Below are 22622 nucleotides of genomic sequence, written 5' to 3' on the forward strand. Positions count from 1 at the left end.
AACATCAGGCTTGACTCACTTTGTAAAAAAAAAATCTAGTTTTAAAACAATACAACTACATTGAATGAAGTCACAAAGTAGTGCAAACAAACTTGATTAATACTAAACATTTGCTCCCTCATCTATGCGGTCTACCATTGTGCTACTGACTCATGGCGTAGTATGTGCGTGTGTAATCAGACATTAAGATTAAACCACTGTGTGATTGCTTCTGGACAGTTTATATTCCAGCCTCATCGATAATTCATCCCCCGGTATTGCTAGCAGGAGCTCTTTCTAATTATTTCTGTAAATTGTATGCTTGTGCATCATCAACATGTACAGTCGTCAACAAAATGTATGTTTCGTGTTTTGTTTTGGAAGACTAGTGTGTAATTTAATACAGGCAGGCACAGTATGTTGCTTTACCCCTGGGTGGTACTGTGACTGGGCAGTGTCAGTTTGTGCTGTTCTAGTAGTTTGGCCAATCCCTCTGCTCCATTAATGAGTAAGTGCTCATCTGCTTGGCTTCGTCCCAAATCTGTGCTGCTCCACTTGTTGCCATGGAAGCATCCCATTGGGGTTGCGGTCAGTGAGGATGATCAACACTGTGTTTTGGGAAGAAAACTAGAAAAAAAAATATGCAGGTGGATTCAGTTCATTTAAGTATATTTAAAGTTTTTAACAGGGTCTGATCCTATGGGGCCTGCTGTTTTTCCATGTAATTTACTATAGTGAACAAGCTCTTTTTGCTGTTTGCATCATATCTGGACGGGTAATATCCATGTGATGTCTGCATGGGCTGCATGTCATCTTTAGGGACTAGAGAGAACAGATGTGTGTTGAACCCTCATGGTGTCTGTGAGTCTAATTACACTTGTCTGTTGATATGATGGGCAATGTCTATTCCCACAAGTCTGATAAGATGCCTTAAATTAGCAGTCTCTAAATTTTACCTTTTGTCTTTAGCCAAAAACTGATTGTATCACATGGATCAGCCGCATTGTTCTAGGCTGTGTATATCTGGGTAATCATATTTAGTGTTACCGTTGATATGATGCACTTGTACATGAAGCGCTAACTTAAGATAAAAACATTTTTATGTTTTACAGTATACACAATGAAGAAAGGAACCGCCTGCGCCTCCGAGCGTGGGAACAGAGGAACCAAGAAACAAACCAAGCCAAAGAACTCAACACTGAGAATGTGCCACTCTTTGGGGAACCATACAAGGTAAAGACCCACATAACAGGAGTTAGTGTTTGTGTTGTGTTGTGTGTGTGTGTGTGTGTGTGTGTGTACCTGTACCTACAGGTCAATCTTTTTAGCAAACTTATTTAGTTTTTGAATCATTTATTATTTCCTTAAAGAATATGATAATTTTATATTTTCATCTTTATGACAAAGATCACTATCAATATATATTTGTAAACAAAATGGCAGGACTGTTTACAGAGAATTAAAAAATGTTTTGTAAGGGTCCACCTGTTTTTTTTTTTTGCGCAAGAGGCAACGGCAAAAATGTGAAATATCGCTAAACTGTTTTTACGCTTGGCTGAGGTGGTTAGTGTATCGATTTAAAACTAAATCTAAAAAAGTGTATTGGAAACCGATTTAGCAATAAATTATGATAAGCATGAAGCATGTGATCTCAACGTCCACTTAAGCTTCTGCTTCTCATGTAACCTTCCTCACATTAATATATGAAATAAACAGAAATGTTTGAAGTTCGCCTGTAAATCTTTTAATTACGCTGACTTTTTGCACTCTCTTCTTCTAAAATCGTATATATATTTTTTCCCACTGGATAATTGCCGCCACTACTTCTTATCTCGATTAACTAACTCCTAACAATCTCATAACGGTGGTGGATGGAAACAAGCGTTAATTAGCATTTTCTTTCCAAATATGTGATACATACATGGATACCTGGCTTCTGATATCTGTCCTCTGTTAACATAACTAAGTTTTACTCTTTCTTTTTACAGACAAACAAAGGGGATGAGCTTTCCAATCGAGTCAGAGGATGCTGGGCAGTTATGAAGATGTGAATAATCCGTATCCCTTTGCCATTGAGCCTTTACCCATTCCTACTTATGTGACTTTCTCACAGTCAGATCAGGCTCAGCCAAACACGGATAAACCCACCAAGCTTCCATTCCTCAACCAAGTCCACATGTCCATCCAAAGTCAGAATGCCGCCTCTAGTAACGGTTACTCCTCTCAGCCCATGAGGAAGTCCACTGGCCCTTTTTCTCCTAACCACCATGGAGATTCATTCACTGTCTCAAATGCGTCTTTAAACCACAGTCAGCACGGCCTCTCAGCACATCAACAAAAGAAGATTGAAGCCCACTCAGATCTCAGGGAGTGTGTCAGCCTTCCCCAGGAAATGTTTTCTCAGTCTCCTGATGCCAAGCCGCCACTCTTCCCACATTCCAGTGACCATGATAACAATGTCACAGACACTAAGGACACCTTTGATAGACATCAACTTCAAGGATCCACAGATCACCCCTCTGAGTCTGCCAGTGCCATGGATGTTTCCGTATTTGAGCTAAAACTGTCCCCCAAAGATGTATCTCTGCATCAAGCCAACAAAGGTAACGCACTACCTTCCCAGACCTTCCCTTCACTCCTGTTGTCGAAGCCGCCGAGCGTCGTCATGACCCAGAAACCAACAGCGTATGTGCGGCCCATGGACGGTCAGGACCATATGGTAAACGACTCGCCTAAGCTGAAGCTTTCACCAGAGCCATATGTACCTTTATCAGAGTTAATCAACAAAACTACCCTGGGCAAAATGAAGATACTGTCACCATTTTTGGAGGTGAGTATTTGTCTTGCATCTCATAACTAATACGATATCATATTATCTAAAATGAATTATGGAAACCGTTAGCCTGGCTAGAAATAGTCTTGCTTATACTGCCCTTAACTTGCTACTTCTTAAGTAGAAAGAATATGTGTGTGTTCCAAAATGTGGAAGTATCACTATAATGGCAATAGTTATAGTAACCAAGCTGTAATTGTGACGCAATTTCCACGCAAGCAGCATCTATCAACAGGCTTGAGTCTGTCAGACTGATGATGTTAGACCCACAACGATCATGTGCTTGCGGAAATGTAAAAAAAAAAGAACCCTACAACACCGTGGTGAACACTGTTGCAGGGCTGGATTCTTTGTGATATTCATTACTACGAATGAGAGTTTGATTTTGAATTACATTTTTGTGAACAACCTGTAAGTTCCAGTTTTACTAAAACACTGTTAAATACAAAGGTAGGATCTAAAGTACAGTATGGTGTAGATACATAAGTATATATGGCACATGGTTTGAATCCTGATTTGTGAAGTAAAAAAGAGATGCATCTATTTTTTGAGTATATTTTCCTCTTCAGTAATATATATATATATATATATATATATATATATATATATATATATATATATATATATATATATATATATATATATATATATATATATATATATATATATATATATATATATATATATATATATATATATATATATATATAGTCTTACAATATAATATACCAGTGACGCTCTTGTTTGGTGCTCCCAGGGACTGTGGGGGGAAGTGATAAGACAAGGGAAGTCCTACATATTATTTCCAAGAACTGGGCTATGAATATACTGTGGAATTAAGAGGATACTGTGCCTGCCTGCTGATGTCAAGATGTCCTCTGAAACCTCTCTATGGTTTTGATACTCATGCTTGACTGTTCAGGCATTATAAAAGGTCTTGGAGTTGCTTTGTTTGGGAGAATTTGGCTAAACTCCAGGTCAACTCTATTCATAAACACACGCACACAACCCTTGCAACTGCAGCACTCAATCCTCCCCCTTGCACTCCTGCAGCAGCACAGCAGTGCTAAATATGCTGCTGTTTTCCCTGCTCGGACTAATCCAGTACAGAATATCTAGGCAGTTACTAATTTTCTCACCAACCCAAGTTCTACATCTGCAATAAGACATTTTGGATACACAGTATAATCAGAAAGTTAACACGGGTCAATACACAGGGAACAAATGTCCTTGTACACACACAGCAAAGACAAATGTTAATCAGGCACAAGTGGAAAACTCAGCAAACCAGTTTGGCAGTTTGGTGGTCGCTATCTTGTTTTTTTGCAACCAGAAGTGACACGATAGTTGGAGCTAAGTACAACCGAGAGCTGGAAAACACATTTTCAGGCAGCCAAAATGCAATTAACTTTCATGAACTGAAAACAAACTGTGAAAGGGTTAAAGTTGTAAGACAAAAACACGGACAGCAGCTAAATTGGACAATGCCATGGGTAGCAACCTGTCAATCACAAGGTAGCCCAGCCCTAAAGCATACGCTGCTTTATCGTCTAATTTACTCTAAATTGGACCAACATTTACAAAATGCTCAACATGCTCTATGGAAGAAGACGTAAAACAAGCAAATGAGTCCATAAATTCATCACTGAGGTAATACAGCAAATGAGAAATAGTCCTTTTCTCGTTAAGTTCTACACAAACCAACCAGTGGAGTCGCGCCCTGCTCGCTATTAGAATGAATGCAAGTTTAACATTGGCGTCACTTTTTAGAACAGGAGGTGACCACCTGGAGAAAACATTTCAGAAAACTTGCTATTTCAGAAACCTAATTTCAGGAGATGGAGGTTTTGTAGTTGTTTGGAAAGTTTAGTTTGCACCTGTGCTGCACTCTTAGTATCACTATTTCCTGTTCATATAATGCTGCTAGCCATCATTGAGTTTTGAGCATGTAGTGTCATGTCTTGCCCAGGTGCACATAGCATGGTGGTATGTGGCGAGCAGCCTGTGGTTTGTGTGTTTTGTGTGTGTTTATGTGACGTCTGATAGCTTCACCCCAGGGCCCAGGAGCAGGACAATAAATGAGCTTTGTCACCAACTTGCATATCTGCTCTGGGGGCCCATTCACTCTGACTTTATCTCAACATTGTCCATTCAGAAGGAAAAACTGAAAGACAGGCCTGAAAACAAACTAAAACACAGCCTGTTGACTTATTCATTCACACACAGTATTTATGTGATGTTGGGGCTCATCACTCATCTAGTGATTGAGGCTGTAGTTAGTGGTGATATAGGACTGCATTATATTTATAATGTTTTTAATGCTTTGTCCTACTTTTATGAACCAGACAAATTATAAGAATACACGTTCACTCCTAGGGTGTAGGAGTTTTAAGTTAGTCTGTTCTTTATCTACTCTCTGGATTGATAATGCGAAGATCAAAGTAAGGTTATTGTCTCAGCATCTTGTGTTAATATGGTGCTTGGTGGAAGATTATAAATGCCTTAGTTAAAAACAAATCAAACAAAAAAATAAAGTTAAATACAACACACATTGTTGTATGTATTGCCTTTTAATTATGTATTACTTACTTTGTCATAATTTTAATGAAAACACATGTTAAAAGAACAATTATTTAGCTTTTTGTATTTTACCAAATTAATTAAGTTTTTACATTATTTTTCAATGCAAAATCAAATCACTGCGTCAAAACTGTCATGAACAATGTGTCTCCATCTCAAAACAGAAAAAACCCCTCTGCACCCCTCCATAAAAACTATTGTCAGTGCTTTAGGAGGTCGATACTGCTCTCTACTGGACAACACTGAACTGTGATACACCGCTTCACTTTGATTTTATTGTGGCATGGGGGGGGATAAAGCTAAATAATTGACCTTTTAACATGTGTTTTTCTATTATTTATGACACACCAAATGTATACATGAAAAGGAAATGCATATAAAAATGTGTCTTGTATTTAAGTCTGTCTTATTTGTTTTTATTTCCAGTGTTCTGCCACACGTAGTGCATGTTTTCAATTCCCCACAAGTTACAGCATACCTACTGATGATTCACCATGTTGCAGGTTTTAAGCTGAATGAAAGCCGCATGCATCACATCGATGACAAGAAGTAAACAATCTGAGATGAAACATAGGGCTAGGATAAAGGCACATGTTTGGGGTTTGAACTGTGAAATACAATACATGGATTGCTCTGTGATATATTAGCCCCGAAACAAACCTTTTTATGTTTGTCATGTTATAAATGCATACAGGTTTTTCCACTGTCTTTTTGGAAACTCAGAATTATTCATTTGTGTTCTACAGACGAGGACAAATGAAGTTCAGTGTGTGGAGGACATCTTGAGGGTAAGTCCAGCTGTTAAAATTCTCATTTACAGTTGGACACGTAATGTAGCAATTATTTACAACTTCTTTATTTAATGGAGACGCAACACATTATTAAACAACATGTAAGTTTACTTTAAACTTACTTCTATGTAAGATGCATTTTTATAAAATAATTTCTATATCCTGGATACACATTTCAGTGTATTTTAAAAAACAAATGCAATTCACATTTATAAATTATTAATTTTACACTAAATATAATGAATTACCTTTTTAAAATGTCTAAATGCATCAAAAAAACTGAAATTCAGTTTACTAGCATACATAAAAATAACTATATATAGCACTCACTGATATAAATAGGAACGGGTATCAAGGTAGGTTAAATTATATTTTATAATTTAATTTGATAGTTGGAACGATACAAACTAAACAAATTGTTTGCTGGTAGACAAATAAATGAAACTATTAGCATCAGACTCTCTTTTCTAAACACATTTTGTATTGCACATGTGCTTCATTACAATAAGCAGATGTTCAGACTGTTGTGAGGTTTGCATACATGAGAATTTGAGAAACTGCAGATGCTCTTTTGTTTTAGCTTTCTCACATCAGCCTTCTGCTCCGGGTCGACGGTATTTTCTTTATCACACCGGTTCTGTGTGTTTTCAATTGTTCACTCACCTCACAGCTTTACTGAACTCTCAAAGATCAGCATGTGAGACACTGACCTGTGCTGGGGAGAGAATGAGTTTGTAGTTATGCCATGTCTGTTGGCTGTGACCACATCACTCTTTTTATCTCCCCCCCCCCCCCCATAGGAAATGACTCACTCATGGCCGCCTCTCCTGACAGCCATACACACACCTAGCTCAGATGAACCCTCCAAACCCCTGTTCCCAGCCAAGGTAAGAGCTTAAAGGTTGAGAATTCTTGAATCCTGTATTCCAATGTTTACCTGAAGCTAGTCTAAGTTTGCTAAATCAAGTGGGAACTTTCTGAAGTTGTAGCCTCTTCAGTGCAAAATTCCAAACATTGTGTTGGAAACACTGCAGCTGTGCCGTGGCCTTCCCCATTATCAGATAATATACCAAGCACATTCATGCATTCAGCTACACAGAAAATGCACTCGCATATTGTTGAACTTCAAGTCAATCAAGCCATCAAGTCAAATGTTCTATTTTGCTCACAGGATATCTCATAATGTAAGATTACCAGGTTACCATGCAGTTGGATGAGGACCCTCATGTTCAGAAGTGATGCATCCTTTTGATTTCAATGACCTCATGGCCTTTAGTCTCACACCCCTCTCAGATCAAATGTTTGGCCTGCTGAACCCATCAGGTTATAAGGCGTTTAGTCTTAATTAAATATCGGTGTGCATACACAGTACAGATCAGTACACAAGATATCAGTTTAGTGTAAATGTACATGCACATGTTCAACCCTAAATCAAACAAATATGTCACCAAGGCTAAAGCTTGCTTTTTGTTTTTGTCTTCACAGGAAGCAGAGTATGTCTCTTCATGTCCAGGACAAAGTGAGTAATGAGGCGGAGTACAATTCAGCCACAGAACAAGGCTGAACATTATAATTAATAGAAATGATGTCAATGTTTGTACTGAGTGCAAACCAGTGTTGGAGTCTGTTGTGTCTGGAGTTGATGTCGGTAGCAGACAGATGGATTTGTCATCAGGAATCATCTGCTGCACAGCCTGTACATACAATCATTGGTGAAAGTTGTTGTGCGCTAAATATTCTCCTATCTTCTCTTCAACTTTTAATATCTACGGCGTTAAAGCAGCTGATAGTCTCTGCCTTGGGTTTTGTTCAAAGCAATGTTTCTATGGAAGCTCATACAAAGACGGATATTTTGTGGCCAGTTCACAAAATAGGGCAGAGGAAAGATTTAATCTCAAATGAACCTCATTATGTCATGTAGTAGAGAGGAGGAGGGATCTCTTACGGTTCTCAGGCCTTTTATTGATTTACTGTTGTTTTGTTTCATCACTAGCTGGTTTCCATCCATCACTTCCTCTACCTATTTCTGCTCATTGCTTTCTCCCTTGTGTTCTCTTATTCATCTATTGACTTCTAAGTGGTTCTAGCCTTAGAAAATCAGCCAGCACTAATGTTATTAGTCACCTGGCTGTTGAAGCGACTGCCAGAAAATAAGGTCAAAAGGAGGTGTCAGTTTTACAGAAGTACAATCCAATAATAAAACATCCGTTTAACGTATTTTTCAAATTACGGTAAAATAGTTTGAGACCGGATTTAGAAACCAGACTAGACTTGTATTTTTTTTATTATAGATTATTATATAAATTGTATTTAAGAATGTGCCTCTATATAATGAATCTATTCAGAATCAAAAAAGTGATGTCTTAAGGTGTCACTCTTGGTGTTTGGTCTTTCTAGTTTTAATAAATTATCATTTGTGAAGTTATTGGTACCAAGTCATGTCATTAGTTTAATGACTCAGCTGCAGTGCATGGGAAACAAAGTATTTTTTACATTGACTGGTTCATGTTCCCCCAGAAAACTGCAAGTCCTCTCCTGCAGATCCTCCCCAGCTCATCCAGCAGAGCTCATCATCGTAAGTGACAGTTTTTGTGCCCTAATTTCAAAATATGACACATCTGGACTGTAAATTGCCAACCTGTGGACCATTGTTTACATCAATTAATCTGTAGATTATCTTCCCGATTTTCTTTTTTTTGTGTGAAAGAATATCTAGGAAGACGTATTAATTGCTTGTTTTATTCGACCAGCAGACAAACCCCAAACATTTTCATATTACTTTTATAAATGATAAAGAAAAATCCCCACATTTGAGAAGCTGGATTTTCTTTATCCAAAAATGACTAAAATTATTAATTAGTCGATTCATTTGAATTTTCTGTCAATCCACTAAACAATTCAACCACTTTGTGTTGTAGCTCTAATTTTCTGGAAAAAAACCCAAAACATTTGTAAAATAAACAAATTGTTGTTTCTTCCTCAATCATAATGTTTGCCGAACGGGCTGTGGGCCACAGTGTTTATTTAATTATAACTATAACACTGCTATGTCATATTATTGTAATGGTGTGTGTGTGTGTGTGTGTGTGTGTGTGTGTGTGTGTGTGTGTGTGTGTGTGTGCTGTAGTTCACGTGAAGCAGCACATTCCAGAGGGGTCGAGCCCGCCAGCTCCAGCGACTCAGAGTGTAGCTCAAGATCAGAGTCGGACAGTGAAGGCACCATCGAGGAGCCACCTCACCCCCCTGTGAGCAAATCAGTTAAACCCGAGGTAAACTGCTGCTTGCTACTCGACCCCAACAGAACACCAGGGTTTAAATTCAGCCTGCATGCACAGTTTTTTTTCTATCCTTAACATTGTTGAAACACAGCAGCTAATATTGGTAGCAAAAGCAACAAGTTAGCAGAGTCTTAAGTGTTCGAATGCCGTATGTTTGCGCAAAGCCCCGCCCACGGTGAAACTTGCGCTACAGTAAATGACGGAAAAACGCAGCAAAGACTCTCACACTGAGCTGACATTAAATGAGTGCACATAAATTAGGTAAAACAAATATTTAGTTTCTTTGTCACAAGGGGGACATGCCCCCCCCCCCACAATATAATTGTAGGGGAAACGTTGATAAATTCTCTGTTTGCTCTTTTCTTTTTTTAATCACAATGTTTGTGTTTTTTTTATAGCCTGATCCTCCAGCAGTGGCCCATGGTGATTGGCAGCTGGGGAACTGGATCAGGTCCAGCCAGCCGATCTGCAGCACTGAGAGTCAAAGCGGTGCACATGCCTCTGAGAGCCCCGCTCACAAACAGACACCGCCCACTCAAAGCTCCAAGCACTCACTCAGTGTAGAGGTGGTTGACCCCAACACAGAGTCCAAAGCTCAGCCTTCTTCTCACCAGAAAGAGTTCCCCCAGCAGCACAGTGAAAGCCCTCAGGACAACTATAACCATCAAAGTAGCCACAAATCCCTCTCTGCTGATTTGAACAGCTGTAGCAGTTCCCGGAAACTTTCATGCAACACGTACTCCTCAAAACCAGCGAATGCAGGTTTCCCAGGTTTCCCAGGTCGCACTGAAGCAACTATCAGCGTGACGTGTGAGGAAGATGTCGCCACGCGAGACAAAAAGCCCTGTTTCACAGATAGACCCAAGGTAAAGACAAAAACAGGACGTAGCAAGAAAAGCAAGGACAGCAGTGACCCTAAAAGAGACCGTAAGAAGACTTCTAAACACGCGTTACTTGACAAGCGGAAGGCTGGATCAGGGCCTGAAGTCACGGTGTTGCTCTGTGGTCATTGTCCATCGTGTGGTGTGCAATATCCTAACCCTTGCTCCTGCCCCACCCAAAGTCCTGCTCTGACTGACCAGCTGACTCCTGCCCTGCCACTCAGAATCAGTTGTAGCAAACCAAACCCGGAGAACATCTGCCAGAAGGGCACTAAGGTTCTTCACAAAACTAACCACAAGCACTCAGAGAAAACTGGGCAGACAGCCAAGAGTTCTCTGGACTCCCAGAAGCCCCTTAGCTCCCTGCAGGTGAAGATTGATCTAAATCTGCTCTCAAGAGTCCCCCGGACCGCTGGCAACCACAAGGAGATACCCAGCAATCCAAAGAGATCAGCACTGGTCATAGAGCAACATGGAGGGGGCAGTGATGCTTCTACAACACACAAACTCATCAAAACCATCAAAAAGAGTATATCTCAAAATGTGAGAAATATGTGGGTCCAGGTCTGTTCTAGTTAGCATAGAAGTACATTATATTTTATTTTATGGTGTGATTTGTTGTCTTCCAGGTTGAGGTAGACAATACGACTCTTCCCAGGAAGAAACAGAGGCTGGAAAACAAGAACACCCCATCAACTCAAGCTTCTGTTAAACTGGAGTAGGTCTCCCATACTTTTATTTTTTAGCAGGGATTGAAACATTTTTAAATGAAACTTTCTTTTTGTTGTGGGAGTGTGTCCGATCACACAAGCCTTCTGATCTTGTCACCTGCAGACGTTCCAGCAATTCAAAAGAGGACAGAGAGCGAAAGAAGGCAGAGAAAAAACCTGTTCCCCTGCAGAAGCCTCTGACACCCAAAGACTCTGCTAAAGGCCCAAAGGTGCACAAATGCAGTTCTGGGGAGTCCCTGGAGTCCATCAAGGAGGCTATGAAGAGCAAAGACTCCCGCAAGCACAAGAAGAGCGGTGGAAAGCATGCAGAACACCCACACTTTAAAAAGGTGAGAGTATATAAGACTTAAAACGTATGTATGTTGGTGCATTGCTTGTTTTCCCGAGACAAGAATCAGAAATCCTTTATTAGTCCCACGACGGGGAAATTTACCTTGTTACAGCAAAAAAACAAGAAAGTAAAGTGGCGAGTACACAATAATTAAATATAATAATACAGTAACAATAGTGTAAGTACAAAGTCGTTGAATATTACACAAGGCATTGATAATTGCACACAGTGGTGGAATAGTGTGGTGGTGTACCGGGGGCCATGGTGATTGTACAGTCTGACCGCTGCAGGGAGAAAGGACCTACGGTATCTCTCTGTGGGTGAAGCAGCCTGTCGCTGAAGGAGCTGCACAGTGCGGACAAAGTGTCCTGGGGGGGGGGGGGCATGTTGTCCAATAGAGAGGACAGCTTGGCCGTCATTCTCCTGTCTCCCACCACCTCCACAGTGTCCAGCGGGCTCCCCAGGACAGAGCTGGCCTTCTTCACCAGTCTGTTCAGTCTCTTCCTGTCAGCGGCCGAGATGCTGCTGCCCCAGCAGACCACTCCATAAGAAATAGCTGAAGCCACCACAGAGTCAAAGAAGGTCTTAAGGAGTGCCCCCTGCACAACAAAAGACCAGAGTCTCAAGCCTGTGAAAGTTCTCCATAGTTTTAGTGATTGTAGCCAGTGAAAAAGGATCACTAATGATTTATTACATGAAAAGGAGAACCGTTCAAATTGTAACCAAACGTCTGCACTGCAATCCTAGCAGAACCCCCCAAAGAGCAGCCTCGCCATCCCGTCCTCTTCACAGCCCCACAGGGAAGCTTTGAGCAACAGACCCTTGCTCAAATTGGAGGACAGGTAATAACAAATTCTGTGGAGCTGCGAAGTCGTTCTTGAACACAGTTTTTAGTTTGTTAAGACACATTTTATTGCTACGAATGACTAATTGTATATTGTTGTTAGTCATCTAATAAACGTCTTTCTCCTGTAGGCAGTATCCAGTGAAACATTACATAAAGGAGGCCAAAAAACTGAAGCACAAAGCAGATGCAGAGGTAGGTTCTCTCTTTCTGATTGTTTGTGTGTTTAGAGTTAATTTACTAAAATAACTACAGTCTATCCAGTGACACAAGAAACTCATAACACAAATGTTATTCATTGCTCTCTCTCTGTAGTCAGATAAGCTCATTAAAGCTTTCAACTACCTGGATGCGGCCATGTACTTTGTTGAAAGTGGCATTGCCATGGAAAAAGATCCACACATTTCAATGTCTTCCTACACTATGTTTGCAGAGACGGTGGAACTGCTCAAGTACGAACACTTATCATTATTATCTGCACAACCGGTAGATTTGATTCATGCATTAGCTTTACCTCCATATTCTCAACTCTCACAGGTTTGTACTGAAACTTAAAAACTCAGTGGACGCCTCTGCTACACCCTCAGAAAAGGACTTTTTTGCTTTATGGTAAGGTGTAGATTATATTCCATGTGCTGTTTCTCCACATACCAGAATGTCTTATGAGATGTCCATAACATTACTGGTTATATGTGTCTCTTATTTTGCTTTGTTTTTAAGCTTGCCACCATCTCTGTTTTTGTTTCTTGTCTAAAGAGGACTTTCATTCATTCATTAACGTCAGATATACGTCAGTGTCTTGCTGTAGAATTGTAAAACAAAGTGATCATTTGAAAGGTTGATAAAACGGTTGTATGTGCAAAACTTTATTTTAATGTCCATTACTGATTCTGCAAATCATCTACCGAACGGATTCATCCTCTGTTTGGTAGATTAGATTTATATTACACGGGTAGCTTTCGTGCCTATCTTACCGAAACACACTTTTAAATGGCATAAGTAAAAAAGAAATTCATTTGTCAAAGTTTCCCAATAAATCTCTTGTTTAGAATTTAAAATGTGAAGTGGAAGAAGATCTACAGTATACGAGTTGTATGATCGCATTAGATTGGTCATCATAAATGTCATAAAGCCACAAAAATAGTCCGTTTTTTCTTTAATTAATCGTGCTATTTATAATTTAATAACATTGAATTGTGTCTTGTAGTTTGAAGTGCCAGTCTCTCCTGCAGATGGCCATGTTTCGCCACAAACACAAAACTGCACTCAAGTATTCAAAAACCCTCACCGATCATTTCAGTGTAAGTATTAATATGTACATAACTCCTTATTATAATTATTTAGGTCCTATCTAATCAACACAACACTTTATTAAGTAGTTTTACTGAGTTTGTATATATGATTATTTATTTTTGCTATTTAAATTTGGACCTTTCAGAACTCATCAACAAAAGACGCTTCTGTCTTAACGCCAAAGTAAGTCATCTCGTGTGCATGTTGCGTTCTGTTTGGGCATATTGCACGAAGCTGTGATGGTCGTAGCTCATTAAGAAGTCTACATCTTTACACCCGTTTCTCTTTAGAGTCACAGACACCCCGTCCTACACGCCCAACATGCCGTCTCCAGCCAACACATCCAGCTCAGGTCCCGGCTCCAACCACAGTGGCAGCGGGTTGGTTGCGGACTCTGTCGGCAGCACTGTGGCAGTTCCCCAGGCCATAGGACAAGTGGCGTTCACCTACATCAACATCACTACATTAGTCCTGAGCGCACATGACATCTGGGAGCAGGCGGAGGAGCTGTCACAAAAAGGCAGCGGTAAGAATAGACTGTGTTACCAAACTTGGATACAAATATTCTAAGGCAGGAAGCTTCATGGATCTAAATAGTTCCTTGATATTTGTAGTGACGCTGCCTTAAAATAACCATTTTATCAATTATAATGATAACTTATCAAAAACAAAGTTAAAGGGCAGTGTACAGTGAAACTAGGAAATACAGTAAATAAAACACAACAATTACAATAAATTAAATCATAAAGGCATAAAAGTATTATAAGATCCATTGGCAGTGCAGTCGCCCTCAAAACGACTAAGGTGCAGCTTCAATCAGTGTGATGTTTAATGTGTTTAATATTTCTGTATGTTTCAGGTATGCTGTCAGAGCTGGACACAGTTTTAGGCCCATTGAGTCTCACGTCGAGTATGAGCTCTGTGGTCCGTTATACGAGACAGGGCGTCCACTGGCTGAGGCTGGACACCCAAAAGGTAAAGTGACCATCGACCTGCCTCCCTCGACCTTTACTTCACCTCAGTGTGTCAAACTCTCATACCAACCTGGACATCGACTCGTCTCATGGGATGAGTGTTCTTAAGGATACAACACTGATGATTGCACTTGTTATTTATTGTTTTCTCTCATGTCCACTCTGGTGTCTCTCTTTCTCTCTGGCACTTTTATGAACATGGGTTACATCTGCTGTAATCCACACATTTCATGTCTTGCACCTACATAGTACCTTCCTCTTCCTAACGTGTTGGAACCATGTGTGCATCAAGGCTCTTGATTCAGGAGTGACCTTAACTAGATTTGGATGAAAGCACATCAAATATAACCTAAAGTGCCGATTGGTGGCTCTGTAATTCTCCCCAGCCTCGTACAAGTCCGAACACGGATCTTATTTATTAATGTTACTATAAGGCACTTAAATAATAGGTCAAATGTATCATGATTTTTATTTAATTTCTCTTAGAAATTAAATTAAGTTTGCCTGTTTCAGTCTGAAAGATCGGTTTGGATTCAGGGATTTTGTATTTTTTGAATTCTGCATTTTATTTCACATACAAATCAGTGAGGAGGGATGAAGTCATTTCTTATAAAATATGTACAGGTGACAGTCTAATCTTGACTATGTAGGAAGTAGAGATAAGTCAAATATTGTGCAATTGTTGCGTATAATAATATTTAATCTGCATTCAATTAAGTTTACCCCTTGTTGGCATCTGTATTTTCAGTTTTTTTTCAAAGAAGTGTTGCCAGGTTTACACAACTTTGGTTAAATTAACACACGCTTCTTGTGCAATAATAAGTGCATTTATATGAATAAATAAAAAGGACGTGCCAAGAATTAGACATTTGTTCTCCCAGGATAAAGTACATGTAGGTTGCCCATAACGAAGATAATTCTGATCATGAATAATGAGGCAAAGCAGGAAAGGTTTTATGATTTCAGGGTTCAGTCTTTGAGGTGTAACTGTGGAATCGGTGGAATTTTAAGACGTCATTTCCGCGTTTGCATCATGACCTAAGGTTGGAAATGTTTGAGAGCTGATGGACTCAAGTTTCTGATAGCTTTGTTGTTATGAGGGTTGATGGCTGCAGCTCAGGATCAGAGGATGTGTCCTCTTTCTCTGGCTGATAATGACGACAAGTGACTAGTTTGTATTCTCGTCACCTAGTTAAAAACAAATGCGCTTGTGCCCTCCCATCTTAACTACTTACAAGAACAAAACAAATGGGTTTATACTTTAGGTATAGTAGTGGATGTAGTGTTTGACATTAGCCGTGTTTGTCAGTTTGAGTTACCTTTGAAGTATAGTGGGACTGCCACAGTCGTTCAGCAGATATGAAACTACAGTCGTGTTCCCTTTATTTGTTTTTGCACCAGGAAGCTGCTTTCCTCGATGTTTCCCACACTTTTGTTTAGTAGCAAACGTTGAGTTGCAATATGTTCACTAAATCCGTGCGAGTAGAATAAAAGGCCAACCTATAGCTTACTAAAGAATGCACTTTGAGTATTTGTAGTTTAATTTCTGAGCGTTATTGGACAAAAGAACACCACGCTCGGAGCGGCAGGACTGTGCTGGTCTTTACTTGTTTATTGTAACTTTGATTCAAAGCAATAAAGCTGGAGTTTTGTTGGTTCCGATTTTTTAAGTGAGGTGTTGACGTAGTTTTCACGGGAGGTACTGAAATAGCGATGCAGGAAAGGAAACATTTCTTTAGATTAGCACATCTTGACATGAGTACCGTTGGGTTTTGAAATGTTTCGCGTGGTCATTCAGTCGGTGTGTCTGTGTGCAATTTCACGATAAAAGGGCTAAACGAGGATCACAAAGTGTTTCTGACTTTATTTTCCTCACAAAGTGATATTTTTTTAAGTAAGGAGCGAGTACACTGGTGCCATTTGGGATTATTTTTATGTACAGATCAGCAATAGAAATGAGCTTCAGTTTCTTACAGTTGTCTGCACACACACGGTCATAAATAGTGCAACTTCAACAGTTTTCTTGTCCTTTCCAACCTGTGGCTTTATTTCAATCACCTGTTGTTGCTTCATTTATGAATTACTCTGCAACAAGTTTACACTTCTTGTCAAATTATTTACTGGAAAAATGCTCAGAAAAGGTTTTGAAGGATGCTTTTTGTGAAATATGTAAAGAATTTGTGTTGCAGTGTACAAAGATGAATAAACACTGGAAAAGAATGTTTTGTTAAGTCATAATTTAAAACTGTTCACTCTTATTTTGCTCAAAGAAACTAAATATTTAGGTGATAAAGGATAGTACAAATGAACAGTGAATACATGCACAACATTTCTCAATTAATCTGGCCTTGTTGCACTCAGAAGTGCAACACAGGAAACAAAGTGTATTTCACTATATACTGTACAAGAGTTGAATCTTATGGCACTCCGGAGACTTAAAGGGACATTATCACTGATTCGTTTACAAAAAGACATTTCAATGTACTGTACAAAACTTGAATGATGGTTTATGTGTCCGATTCTCCAGCGAAGTTGGGGTTGGAGAAAGCAGGCTGCAAAAGAAAAGTTACACAATTTAGCATTTACAATCTCATAAAGACGTCACCGTGTGTTCACTAGGGATGCCACGGTGATGTCATTTCCCCACCGGTTGATAACAATCATTAGATTATGAGACATTAATGTTGTACCCTATAAGTTTAAATCCAAAATAATAGTAAATAGGCTCTTTTATGACACCAAATCCTCTATTGTCTGTCAACTCTGGCTGCTGCTGTACAGAGGAAACACTTTTACTTCCAGTTTATAGTGTCTGTCATCCAACCATGTGACAACAGCCTAGTATTTTACAAATTAAGGTTTTTTTATTTGATGAACGCGGGTGATGTGCTGATACGCGAATAAGAACTAAAAAGCAAAACGGTAGAGGGCGAGTAATGTAACCTGTGTATGCCCTAACACCGACTACCGCGGCAAGCCTAGTGTTCACACCCAACTATAACAGGTAGTAACTTACCACCTCGATGGGAGTGGTTGTTTTCGTTGGCAGGCTCAAGCCGCTCAGTTTATACCCCCGGACACTGAAGACATAAAACAGCACTCCAGCTATCAAGTTGCAAATCACAATGGCTGCAACGACGGCGCCGACTATCACCCCTGTATCTGGACAAACGGAGATACAGCAGCTGTATTAAAACATGTCATTATTTGCTTATAACGGGAAAGAAAAGTAGAACATGACTAATAAATGTCATAGGATTAAGAAAATCGTGTTTGGCTCTTCGTCACACTTACTGTTGACACCTGGACCATCAGTGGGGATAACTGGTTGGCCGCCATCATCTGTTGTGTAGTCTGCAAAAAGTATTTCACACAGAAGCTGTTAATCTGCTGCTTATGATCTCTTAGTATATTTTCTTTGAGAACCAAAATGAAGATTCAGAAATGATTACAAAAGATGTCCTTACACTGGCGGTGGCGGCATGCAAAGCTTCTCTTCTGCAGGCAGTTGTTGTCATTCCAGTGTCCGTCTGTGAACATCTCCACGCAGTTCTCCTCGCCCACTTCCCCGGGGTGAAAGGCTGCATTGGGCTCCCCGAGAGCCCAGTTGAGGAAGCCCAGAGACGTTTTATCTGTCCAGCCCCAGCCAACTAGAAAATCAAACATACAAGGTTCCAGCATCCGTAAAGGTTAGTGCTCATATATCTGTAGATGCAATAAAAACATTGGTTCCTTTGTCCATTTTCTACACTCACAGTTGCCGTCCCGGGTGAGGCCGATCCATACGTTGTGATGTTTCTTGTAGTTGAGGTTCCTGATGAACTCCACCTCCGCTCTGCTGTGGATGGACACCAGGTTTGCCTTGACCGTCTGGCAGTAGTGCAGGGAGTCCGGCCAAGAGAAGCCCTGCTGATCGTCGTGCACGTAGTAACAGTAGCGGCCATAGGGTATCCACAACGGCAGACACTTCCCATCACCAGGGGCGGGAGTCGGCGGCGGTTCCTCTGAGATGATATAAATTACATCATCAAGGCTTCAAGTTTTAGACTCTAAATTAAGCTTTTTTTTGTGTTGCAATACAAACTAGAGAAAAATAAAAAGTTCACTTTGTGTCACAAACCTGAGGAGATCTTGCAGACGTAGGGTTTAGCTTGGTCACACTTGGTGTCATTCCAGGTCCCGTGGAACGCGCGTGAAGCGTGCATACTCACGCAGCCCTCATCTATAATATTGCTGGGCTCTCCTGGTCCCCACTGAGTGAAAAAAACAGGCCAGCCATCTGTCCACTTGTAGGAGCCATCATCCTGCGTTACAAGAAAATATAAGTTATGTTAAATATAAATAATAAGAAAGACGTAAGAATGTGTTTAACTTGTTGCTTATTTGTACATCAATTGTTTTGAAACCAAATTTCCAAGGACTTTAATGACTTTGCAGGTAGGCTAGGTTAGAGATTGTCAGCACCTTGCGCCTGAGTCCGATCCAGGCGTCAGCTTTGCCCTGCAGGATCACTCCAGCGACGAAGGCCTGGTCGTAGCTCATGTCGATGCTGGCCAGGTTGCCTCCCTGCTGCTCGCAGGCCGTCTGAGCCGCGTCCCAGGTCGCCGGCTCCTCCACCAGCTTGTAGCAGTTCAGATACCAGGAGATGTAGCCAGCCGGACAGGGGTTCGGGGTCGGGGGCGGAGGGTCGATGCTGCTCGCTGTTGTGGAAGCAGAGGGAGAAATGTCTTTAGCTGCATTATGTTTTCTGGAGAAACATGGTGGAAAAACAAATAATCGATGTGGCAATCTGCGCACACCGAATGCTTAAGTAGGCCTACATGTGCTTACTTAAATAAAACGTTTACGACTAATGGAGCGTTTTGTAATAATTGTAGTATCTACTTTTATGTGAATAAAGTATATGACTTCTCCTTCCACCACTGAGAACAAGCATCAACCCTTATTATTAAAGAAAACAAATAAAATAAATGAATTAATAAATATTAGAGCATTGCTACTGTGTGCCAAAAATATAGAAACTCCTAAATCAACTTCTACAACGATACAATGATCACTTTAAACTCACTAAAGGAATATTACAGTACAACTCCACGCGAAGGGCTCTGTAGTGTTCTGTCATTCCTGTTACTAAAAGAAAACTAATGTTATTTGAGCAGAAAGAATAACAAGTGTTGTGTTTACTGACATTTCTTCCTGGAGCAGACGAAGCTATGATCCTTGTGACAGGCGTCATCGTTCCACTTGCCGCTCACCAGGTAGTTGTGAGCCATCGCCACACAGTGTTCCTGTCGAGAACGAGAAAGCTTCAGGCTATCGAACTTTAAACATGAGTTTTTTTAAGTTTGAGTCCTGCCTGTGAGTGAGTCACAATATTTCCCACTCGCTTTGCTCTAATTATAAATAACTCTGTAGTGTAATAAGTAAAGTATCCTCACCGATCCTCCTGCGTTGTTGGGCTCCTTGTCGTTCCAGTTGGTGTACAGCACAGGGCTGACCCCGTCACTCCAGGCGTACTGATCCTCTAACAAGAGATCTGACAGGCCGATCCACGTGGGAAGCTTCAGGTCCCTCAGATAACTTGAAACAAAGTCTGGAGGAGAGGAGAGGATCAGCACTCTGTTTGTCCTGCAGCCACTGGGCCGTTTACTGACCGACAGGTTTATCTTACCATTCTCGTACTGGTCATCAATAACTGCCAGATCTCCTCCCTGTTCTCTGCACCAGTCGCGAGCAAAAGTCCAGTTGGCCTGGATGTCGTTTTCCTTCCCTTTAAACATGAAGCACTTATCCTTGAAACGCATCCAACCTGGAGGGAAGGAAGGTATTTAAGTTACATTGTTAGTCATTGGTGATTACAGGTTGTATAATCAGTAACACTTTGATTGGCGGATGTATTTATTTGTGCATGTAGAATAAACTACTTTTAATGCAATAATGATATAACATGATAAGCAAGTGGAGCAGGCAGCCCACAACAACAAAACACATTTTAATGTTCCACGTCTTGATATCGAGACATGACTGCATATTGTTATATAGTATGAAAGAGTATAACTTTCTATTAGCTGCCATTATAACCTGACAGACTCTTGTCTGGTAGCTGACGAGTGTATTACATGTACGCGACACTTTCACAACAAAGTTTCCTTATCTACACTGTGCTATTGTTACTTTCAACTTCTTTTAGTCCTCTTCATCACTGAGCATGTGTTACCTGCAGGGCAGTTGCCCTCCCAGGGCTGTGTGGGTGGAGGGGGGGTGTGGATATCTCCAGGTAACTTCTTACAGACGTATCCGGCTCCAGCCCGACCGCAGTTGGCATCGTTCCATCCACCTTAACAAGCCAGAGTTCATTGTAAAGATCAGCAACAGGAGTCTGTTCAGTAAACAATAAATAAACACATCAATATTCTCCTAATTGTCAGATGTAATATTAATACCTTGATGTCGGTTCATCTGAACACACTGTTCCTCCCCGTTGGCGTTGTTGGGCTCACCTGGACCCCAGTGAGTGTACGTCACGGGGGAGAAGTCCACCCACCTGTGCAGATAAAACAGAGACACCTTGGTGTTGACCTTTCTTGTGCACATCATAAAGAGAAAGTCCTCTTACATTGTGCTGTTGCGGTGATTTGGACAGATAGTTTATCAGACTGCTGCTCGGATTAAGAAAAAAAACTAATCTAATTTACAAAGAAAAACAACTGAGCTGTACAATATTATAAAACTGATATGGTGTCTTCCCTTTGAAGAAATAAAATACACGTACATGTATTGTCCACCTGTGATGCCAAACATCCTCATTCCGATCCAAGCTGAAGCCACCTGACCTGTCCCCACCTGGAAGAGCAGCACGGCATGACACAAACATGTTGCACTGTAACATACGACAACAAATCCTGCTAAATAAAAAGAGACGCACCATGCTGTTGACGTATGCCTGTTCGTCTTTGTTGAGGATGGAGACGAGCGAGGCCTTCTCCTGGAAGCAGCGTTTCATAGCCGTGTGGAAGTCCACTAAGTCGGTGTCGTTGTAGTAGTAGCAGATGTTGTTGTTCTTCCTCCAGCCTAGGTTAGCGCCACAGTCAGGAGCTGAGGGTGGAGATCGTGTCATTACTAAAAGCCTACATGAATATACGAGGTATATTGGGTACATCAGGGTACATTTACTACTCCCTATGCAACACACAGTTATTCACTCTATACTGAGAAATAGATTGAGATTTTTGCGTCGTCACAGAGGTGCATTGTGGGAACAGTTTACCTGGGAGGGGAGGTGGAGGCACTGGGGGCAGGACGGGGATCTTTCCTTTAGTAATCATGCATATCCAGTCCTGGTGAGCGTCACAGTTGAGATCGTTCCACCAGGAGTCCGTCCCGTTGGTGTTGCTCACCATCTCCACACACTCCTCGCGGCCCTCGTGGTTGTTGGGCTCCCCGCGACCCCAGTTGGTGTGCGAGAGAGGTGTGCCATCGCTCCAAGAGTAGCCTACATGATGTGAACAGTCATGAGTTTGATCGTCCACCAGGGTCCACTCTATAAAACCCACATTTCACTCACCTCCTTCTGTCGGGTTGTGCTTGAGGCCGATCCACTTGCTGCTGCCTTTGTTGTACAGAGACAGGAACTCTTCCTCCGCCTGGCTGTGGATGCTGACCAGATTAGCTCCTCTGGCGACGCAGTCCTCATGCGCTGCTCCCCAGCTCTTCTTCATGGACCAGTCCACATTATGGAAGAGCTGCAATAAATAAATCAATCAGTTTCTGACCACAGATGAAAGAGCTATTCAGATCCAAAGTAAAAGGTCAAAAGTAAAGTAACTAAAATGTAGTGAAGTACCTCCAATGTGTAATTAAATACCGCAATTGAGTAACTGTAGTTACACTCTACCACTGGCTTTAATACCTTATAACAGTTTCTGAAGTGAGGCAGAGCCGACCAGCCGGTAACACAGCCCTGTGCAGGAGGGGGGGTCGGGGGCTTGGTGGGTGGGGTGATGTCCGGTCGGGGTTTCTCACAGACGAAGGCGTGTTTTTCTAAACACGGCTTGTCATCCCAGAAACCACCAATCTGACCCGTTGTCATAGCCACACATGTGCCATC

The 22622-nt window shown here is 41.0% G+C and overlaps 2 protein-coding genes across 2 annotated transcripts in view; one reads left to right on the forward strand and one right to left on the reverse strand.

The window, feature by feature from the left end:
- Window positions 1-16735, forward strand: part of aff1 (AF4/FMR2 family, member 1) — a 17876-nt gene extending 1141 nt beyond the window's left edge. Inside the window, 19 exon segments of the mRNA XM_029444328.1 lie at window positions 1092-1212; window positions 1968-1995; window positions 1998-2809; window positions 6139-6180; window positions 6984-7070; window positions 7669-7702; window positions 8701-8758; window positions 9311-9452; window positions 9860-10885; window positions 10972-11060; window positions 11177-11402; window positions 12152-12246; window positions 12380-12443; window positions 12564-12700; window positions 12786-12857; window positions 13456-13549; window positions 13687-13724; window positions 13832-14067; window positions 14401-16735. Coding sequence (XP_029300188.1) covers window positions 1092-1212; window positions 1968-1995; window positions 1998-2809; window positions 6139-6180; window positions 6984-7070; window positions 7669-7702; window positions 8701-8758; window positions 9311-9452; window positions 9860-10885; window positions 10972-11060; window positions 11177-11402; window positions 12152-12246; window positions 12380-12443; window positions 12564-12700; window positions 12786-12857; window positions 13456-13549; window positions 13687-13724; window positions 13832-14067; window positions 14401-14525 — 3526 coding nt within the window. The 3' untranslated portion in view covers window positions 14526-16735.
- Window positions 16415-22604, reverse strand: LOC115017018 (macrophage mannose receptor 1-like). The gene is made up of 17 exons (XM_029445181.1): window positions 22425-22604; window positions 22080-22257; window positions 21783-22007; window positions 21441-21610; window positions 21288-21358; window positions 20959-21059; window positions 20733-20852; window positions 20187-20324; window positions 19954-20108; window positions 19704-19803; window positions 18980-19215; window positions 18636-18819; window positions 18271-18519; window positions 17983-18165; window positions 17810-17869; window positions 17532-17677; window positions 16415-17067 (listed from the first exon to the last, which is right to left on the reverse strand). Exons 1-17 carry the CDS (start codon window positions 22602-22604, stop codon window positions 17023-17025), a joined length of 2541 nt encoding a protein of 846 aa, XP_029301041.1. The 3' UTR covers window positions 16415-17022.
- Between the last annotated feature and the right edge of the window lie 18 nt (window positions 22605-22622).

Source organism: Cottoperca gobio, chromosome 12, assembly GCF_900634415.1.
Source record: "Cottoperca gobio chromosome 12, fCotGob3.1, whole genome shotgun sequence".
Lineage (NCBI taxonomy): Eukaryota > Metazoa > Chordata > Actinopteri > Perciformes > Bovichtidae > Cottoperca > Cottoperca gobio.